The sequence below is a fragment of the Echinops telfairi genome, unplaced genomic scaffold (genome assembly GCF_000313985.2).
Source record: "Echinops telfairi isolate 266 unplaced genomic scaffold, ASM31398v2 ScPeMD7_7469;HRSCAF=8507_0, whole genome shotgun sequence".
Lineage (NCBI taxonomy): Eukaryota > Metazoa > Chordata > Mammalia > Afrosoricida > Tenrecidae > Echinops > Echinops telfairi.
The window spans coordinates 43178655-43186662 of NW_022111372.1; the positions used below are offsets into that span (position 1 = coordinate 43178655).

The 8008-nt window shown below is 33.6% G+C and overlaps 1 protein-coding gene across 1 annotated transcript; it reads left to right on the plus strand.

The window, feature by feature from the left end:
- Positions 1-4242: 4242 nt before the first annotated feature.
- On the plus strand, positions 4243-5172 carry LOC101648202 (olfactory receptor 5V1-like). The gene has a single exon (XM_004697247.1). The coding sequence runs from the start codon at positions 4243-4245 to the stop codon at positions 5170-5172; it is 930 nt and encodes a 309-aa protein (XP_004697304.1).
- Positions 5173-8008: the final 2836 nt, after the last annotated feature.

The following is an 8008-nucleotide window of genomic DNA, read 5'->3' on the forward strand; positions in this document are numbered from 1 at the left end:
GAGTCGGATTCTGCATGAGAATTTTCAATCTCTGCATACGTCTGTGAGAGCTGGACGGTGAATAAAGAAGACTCATGATGTTGGCAAAAAGTATCGAAGGTAGCATGAGTGCCACGACAAACAGATCTGTCTTATCAGAAGTAAAGGCAGAATTATCCTTAGAAGGAGGATGTTGAGACGTGTCTTTTGCAATATCATCAGAAGGGAAGTCCCTGGAAAAGGACATCATCGTGGTAAAGCGTCAGGGAAAAAGAGGAAGACTCTCCAGGAGATGGATTGATACCATGGTTGCAACAGTGGGCTCGAACTTAACAAGTGTGAAGATGCAGCAGGACTAGACATTCTCTCCTTCTGCTGTGCATAGGATCATTTTGAGTTGAGAGTGATTGAGTGCCACTTTTCAAAGGCATATTCTCTATGAAAATCATTATACTGCTGAAAAAATCAAGACAGAATTTGCAGTTGCAGTAAATTCAAATTTTGATCTATTCAGGCATGGAGAGTTGAACAACATAATGTTTTACCTTTATTGTAACTAGTATTGCTATTGTATATGCATATTATAATAATCAAAAACATTTAAAATAAAATTTTCATGAGGAATGCAACATATTAAAATTGATGTATAATTATTTTTTTCTGGAATGACTTTCAATGACAGAACAAATGACATCATTATTATTAATTTTGTCTAGTAAATTCTTGGAATTAAATTTTTTTTTCTCAGCCAAGACCATAAAAGAAGGAGAAAATTCACTTTATAATTGGATTTCTTTTTCAACTTATAAAGTACGTTGCACATTATTTGGTTTCTAGTAATTTAGATTGATCAAGATGAGAAGCACATTCCCTTTAGAATTCTAATTGTCATTCCCTACTCCAAGGGGAAAATGGGCATAAAATGAGTTATACAATACATTTTAATAAGATTTTGTATATAAATAAGTAGTTTGCTTTTCTTTACTGTTGCATTTTTATTAGTTGAGTCATTTTGCATTCTTCTTGTGGAGACTTTATATTGGTAATGAAATCTATGAAACTAAAACTAAGACAAACATTAAATTATGGACTTTCTAAGCTGAAATTAAAAATATATTAGTAAGGTTAATCTGATGTGAAACTTTATATATTTAAAGAGTAAGTTAAAACGGAATATTAAATGGGTAAGAAGCTGTATTATAATGTTCATGCCTAGCTGAATATGTACCCAAATCCATTGAATATAAATATTTAATGTGTCTAATAAGGTCAGTTTCTGAATCATTCAACTGAATGAATTTTCACCAGAAAATTTCATCCAATAGAAAATAAGGATGTCATTAAACAGGTGGAGAAATGACATGTTAGCTGTCTTTTTTTGCCCTCAATTTTTTATTCCTGTAACAGTTATCAATCCGTTAGGTTGAAAAAGGAGATAATAGAAGCTCGTCCTTAGCAATATACTTTAAAGAGAATTCCAATATAATGTGCTGTTCCTTGATGCTAATATACTAAGTAAATTATAAAATTTGTATTATCTTAAAAGCTAAGATTTCTCAGTTATGATGTTGCTTAATTACCTATTTTTCCCTATATATAGTGAAAAGCAGAAATACCAAATTGCTAGAAAGAAGATTCATGTATGGTATGTTTGGCATTAACTAAATACAAAATTAAAAGACAGACTTCTTTCTTATCTCAATTTCTGGATGATTTTCTAGTGTAACAGTACTCCTTCCTACAGACTCTTATTAAATTTTTGGCTGCCTAGACTATGATGAAAGCTCATGACAGCACATTCTTGATGTTTTCATATATGTGCTTACATTGTGCCCCAGACCTTACAGGTGGAGAGATTACATTTTATGTGAGCTTCTCTTATTCTCTGCTAAATGAGCTATAGATTTACTGGGTTAAAAAGGCAGTTTATTTATCCACCTTCATTTTCTAGAGTGACTACTTAAATGTCAGAAACAAATTACATTATAATGTATTATTTATTTTCTCTGGTAAATTCCTGGGGAAAAATGTTTTTTTTTTTTAACCAACACTGTTAAAAGAAAGAAAATAGACCCAGGAATGGCATTATTTCATTCTGTTGTGTATCCATCAGGTCACTGTAGGCCGGAATTGATTCCATGGCCCCTAACAACAAGAACCTTGTCCTCAACAACACATTGTTATGTAAAGGATGGCTTTTACCTCCTAATCAGATAAACATATACATGAGATTTATTTATATTTTCCTCCCAAAGAGCAGATTGTTATTATAAATATGCTTTTTCCCACTTGAACAATTTTGGCATTCTATATAGCAATCTGATTGAAAGTTTTATTTGTAATATAGATAACCAAAATGTAGGAAAAATGAATATTATTATTTATAGAATGCATGTTCATATAACCAATGTAGAGCTAGACTGGGGGCTCTTATCAGGAGGCTATTGTTTTTTATAACTCTTGTTTAAACAAAGGAAGTAAAATTAATAAACATAGGCAAAAAAAATTTGGTTTCATTATGTAACCTAAACAATATTCTTAATTTTTAATTTCTCCTTTTATCTTATGTGTATTATTATTATATTTTCAAACTATTAGTAAAAAAGCATATAGAATAGCAAATTAAATTGTTCTTTTAGAATTTTTAATATTGAAAATTGACCCAATTTAGATAGATTGTTTCCACTTTGCTTCATTTACCTAATAAAAAAGCTTTGGTTGATTGAGTAATGGCATCCATGATGTTTTGCTACTTATTATAATAATTTGTTTTTTAAATTTCATGATTTCAAAAGCATTCATCGGAGTTTTGTTTTCATATTTTCCTCAGAAGTTCAGTACAGACCTTTTCTCTCGGGCTGCGTAAAGGAAGAATAGTCACGTGGTCCATGTACTCTCAGCAACTTGTACTCAACAGGGCAGCAAAGAAAAGGTTCGTATAAAATAATGCATCTCCATTTGAGTAACTGAATCAGTATGTACAACTTGTGTAATTATGCCTCACATTTTATATTTGCTCAAAGTTATTGCCAGTTGCAAAACAAATAGAATGGATGCCAAATAAGAATTTGACTGTACATTTCTAACCTTATATTATTTTTGAATTTTCTGTAATGCAAATATTTTAAGAAAAAGAAAATACCTAAATGTGATATAAAAGACACAGAAGTACAAATTTTCAGTCTTTAGTTAAATTATTTTATAATTTATGCTTAAATACTAAATATATGGTTAGTATTTGGAATATTAAGTTACATTCCAATATAATTTGAAAATTAATAAGTACACTATATCAATGATATACTGTCTAGCACATATATTTTTTGAAATCCCATATCTACTTAAGCATTTTGATAAATAGTAAAAATGTCTATTTTAAGGGAATGATTGCTTAAGCCTATATGTGATTATGTCTGTTTATATTTGAGCAACATTCATACAAATAAATAAGTTTGACTTATGTTTACAGACTAAATTTCTTTTTATTAGGATAACCTTGTTCCAGAGTTATGAACACAATGCACATATTTTCAAAGTATATAAATCTGAAATTATGAAGAACTGTCTTTACAGAAGATGCAAAATTTAATTATTTACATTTTAATTTCTGTCTCCTAGTTGCAAACAGTTTAACATATAACAAGATAGTATTGAGATGGTGCATAAATAAACACACTGTACTAATACATGGCAGAATACAGTAAGTGTGTTACCAAGAGTGAGATCTTCATTTAAGCTTTCACTAAATGGTGAGATTTCCTATACTACAAAAGGTCAACAATGAATTTATTGAGGAGGTAAACTTTTAAAAGACCCTTGTTAAGAAAGTAAGTTTTAATAGCCCAAGAATTATAATGCATAAAGTTAATGCAATATTTGAATCTGTGATTAAAATGAAAGGAGCTCCGGTGGCTTAGTGGTTATGTTTGAGCAACTAACTTTCTAACTTCAAGGTCAGCCGTTTGCAACTATCAGGCGCTCAGCAGGAGAAAGACCAGTATTTCTACTCCCATGCAGAGTTATAGTCTCCGAAACTCATAGGGATAGTTCTACCCTGTCTTATAGGATCTAGATGAGTCAGAATTGACTTGATGACAGTGTTTTTTGTTTGTTTGTTTAATTAACACAAGGCTAGTGCAATTCGTCATCAGTCACAATTGTATTATTTTCGAAGTGTTTCTCATCACCAAATTCCTTGGTTTTGAGCCTAATCTGTGGCTGTTGGTTTCTTTCCATCCAGAAAGACACCTGCAGAGAGAAGAGATGGATGTCTACAACCTAACCATCACGGAGTTCATCCTCATAGGGCTCTCTGACCTCCCTGAGGTGCGCTATCCACTTTTTGTGATCTTTGCTGCCATCTATCAGGTTACTTTGGTAGGAAATGGAGCCATCCTCCTTGCCATTGGGACTGAGAAAAAGCTGCACACACCCATGTATTATTTTTTGGCAAATCTGTCCTTGTTAGATATATTCTGTCCATCAGCTACTGTACCCAAGATGCTCAAGAACCTCTTGACGCAGAAGCAAAACATTTCTTTTGTTGGGTGTGCTTTACAGCTGTTTTTCCTGGTGGCCCTGGCAGGGACAGAAGTCTTCCTTCTGGCTGTCATGGCTTATGACCGATATGTGGCCATATGTTTCCCTCTTCGTTATACCCTCATCATGACAAAGGGACGCTGTGTCCTTCTCACCGCTGGTACCTGGACAGCAGGGTTTCTGAACTCCCTTCTGCACACCGTGTTCACATTCCGCCTGTCTTTCTGTAAATCGAATCGTGTCAACCAATATTATTGTGACATCCCTCCAGTGGTGGCCCTCTCTTGCTCCTCTACATATGTGGCAGAAATGCTTGTCTTAGTGGTAGGAGGTATCTTGGGAATCAGTGCCTTCTTGATCACTGGTATCTCTTATATTTACATTATATCCACCATCCTGAAGATCCGGTCAGCAGAAGGGAAGCGCAAAGCCTTCTCCACGTGTGCTTCCCATCTCCTGGTGGTTGGTTTGTTCTATGGGACAACGATATTTACCTACATCCGCCCCTCCTCCAGTCACCACTCCCCAGCCAGAGACAGGCTCATCTCCATGCTGAATGGGGTCATTACGCCGATGTTAAACCCCATCATCTACAGCCTGAGAAATACAGAAGTAAAAGGGGCTCTCAGAAAAGCTTTATGTCATAAAACATAAGCAAGGATGAAATTATTTATTTAGAAATTCACAGAATCTGCATTTACAGGAAAGTTTGGAAGGATTTATAGAGATAACAATTTATATTGATAAATAGCCAGAGCTTTGAATCATATAAAAATTAACCCACGCATACACTATAGGTATACCTATTTATAAGGACTCATTGAAGAACATTGGTTAAGCACCAGGCAGCTAATGGAAAGTCAGCAGTTTCAACCCACCTGTTCCAATCCAGCTCCTCAGAGTTAGAAGGATTTGACAGTCAGCTCTGGAAAGACTGCAGACTTGGAGACCCCATGTGGCCATTCTAATTTGTTCTATAGGGTCAAAGTTGGCAAGCAATTTATGTATATCTTTGTCTATTTTTATCTTTGTCTATGTATGCATGACCCTATCTATCTATCTATCTATCTATCTATCTATCTATCTATCTATCTATCATCTATCTATCTATCATCTATTGCCACTGTGGGCATACTTGTTATACGTCGGATTACTACCTGCAATGTCAGCAGTTTGAAATCACCAGCCTCTCAGTAGAAGAAAGATGGGACTTTCTACACCCTAAAGAGTTACAGTATTGGAAACCCAGAAGGGCAGTTCTACCATGTCCTCCTATGGGGTCCCTATGAGTCAGCTTCATCTCTATGGCAGTGGGATTCATAAGATAATCATGTACTTCTACCTACTAGAAACAAAAATTACAATAAAAATGGACATTTGCCTACATAAATAGAAAAATGTTACTAATTGCTCTGGTATCAAAACAAAACAAAAACCCACTGATTCATAGTGACTTTATAGCACAAAGTAGAATTGCTCCTTAGGGTTTCTGATCTTGTAAGTCTTTATAGGAGTTTATATTCTCATTTACCCCACAGTTTCCAATTGGTTCAAATTGCTGACCTTGTGTTTAGCAACCCAATATATAATTCACTATTCCATCCTAGGGAGTGAAAACTGAATCTTTTTTGTACCAAGCTGTAGATCTATGGTCCCATTTCATACACATATTCATACCTATATGTATACTTAAATATACATATCTACGCATAGAACTATATATTTCATTTATATAACCTATACCTATGTTCACTTTCATTTCTATATTTTTATATATATAGATAGGTAGACAATAGAGACATACCCTGTTATATCATATTTTTTACTTATCTTGCTTGCCTAACTATTTTCCTGATAGGTCTACTTACCTGATCAATTACTCTGTCTCTTAATCAAATTTGGATTCTACTAACACTGTATTTCTGTTTCTCTCCATTTCCTGTGACAATATACATTCTAGGTTCTATATTGGGCCCCAAGTAGAAAATATATTTTTCTCCAACTCTGGCCATACGTGTCTAATTTGGCAAGCACTCTTCATTGGCTACATGAACATTTTTTACTGTCATTATTTTGTTTCCCATGTACTCATCTTTTGTTGTTATTTGTCAGTGAATCAGCTCTGGCTTGTTGAGGCTATATGTACAACAGAATGAAATAAAATATTTCCTGGTCCTGTGATATCTTCCTAATATTGTACGTCTGAGGCACTTCTTTTTACTATTTAAACTCGGTTTTGTCTTAGAGGTTGGTACTGCTATTCAATGGAAGGAGAGTTGTTGATGTTGGCTATGACTTATTCTCCATCTTTACATCTTGTGACGTGCTGAACTAGGACCAATGCTTATATAAACAACCACATTTAGTCAGCAATGATATATAGATTTTATGAATCTTTTGCACCAATTCCATGCATTCAAATAATTACCAAATAAAAATGCCTATTCTGTTGATGCCACTCAGGGTATTCTTTTTCCCACAGGCAGCATCCGTTACTCTGAATTTCTAATTCTCCCTCACTTTCTTTCATGTAATATAATGTATGAATTCCTCTTAAAATCATTCTTGTCTTCTTTAATAACAAAGCAAAGTGGTTGAGACCACACTGATGTATCCTTAGATCATTTCATGTCTTCCTGGTGTTTTCTCCCCTGGACAGTCATTGATCTTTTAGTCATTATGAAACATTATCAGCTAAGTGCCTTATCTTGTGCACCTTTGTTTCATGGGCTAGAACCTATAAATTCTTTGAGATTCCATTTCTCAAAATTCAGCAAAGTCTCATTTTGCATCTAGTACTTATTCTAGGGCTATTTATTTATAAGTTAAAAATGATAAGATACCTGTTAATTAATTTTAGATATAGTGGTAAAATTAATAAAGACCTGAAGACAAAATAAAAATACTAATGGTGCATATTTGATATTTGTTGTGGTTTGCCTTCTTTAATTATATTCTTTATACAATAATTAATATGTAATATGAAAGAATTTAGTAGTGAACTCATTGCATTAAAAATAATTCACAAAAATGTTAATGCAACGCTCAAAAAATAAAATCTTTAAATCACAAGCATTTATTAATTTAAGATTTCTTTTTTGTGTGTTTGAGACATTCATACAGGTTCATACAATACATAATTTTAATTTTTTTCCAGATATTTAAAAATAGACAAGTCAATGGAGATAGATTATATTAAGAACTACTTGTAGTTTCCATGGAGTCCAGATTTGTGGGTTTCATAGATGTTGGAATAACCCACCAAAGCTAGTGCCCTGAGGTCCTACTTTGCAGCTTGAACTTTGAGCAGACTGGTTTCCTTGAAATCACTTTTAAGTCAACAAAACTTTTGCTAATTAATAAAGATTGTTTTGTCTTGGCTTAGTGTGATTTTTGATAGTAGATTAGAAGGTTAATCATTGGGTTATGGTTCCAAACCATCAACCACTTTGCAGCAAACAGATGAGACTCACTGCTCCTGTAAAGATTC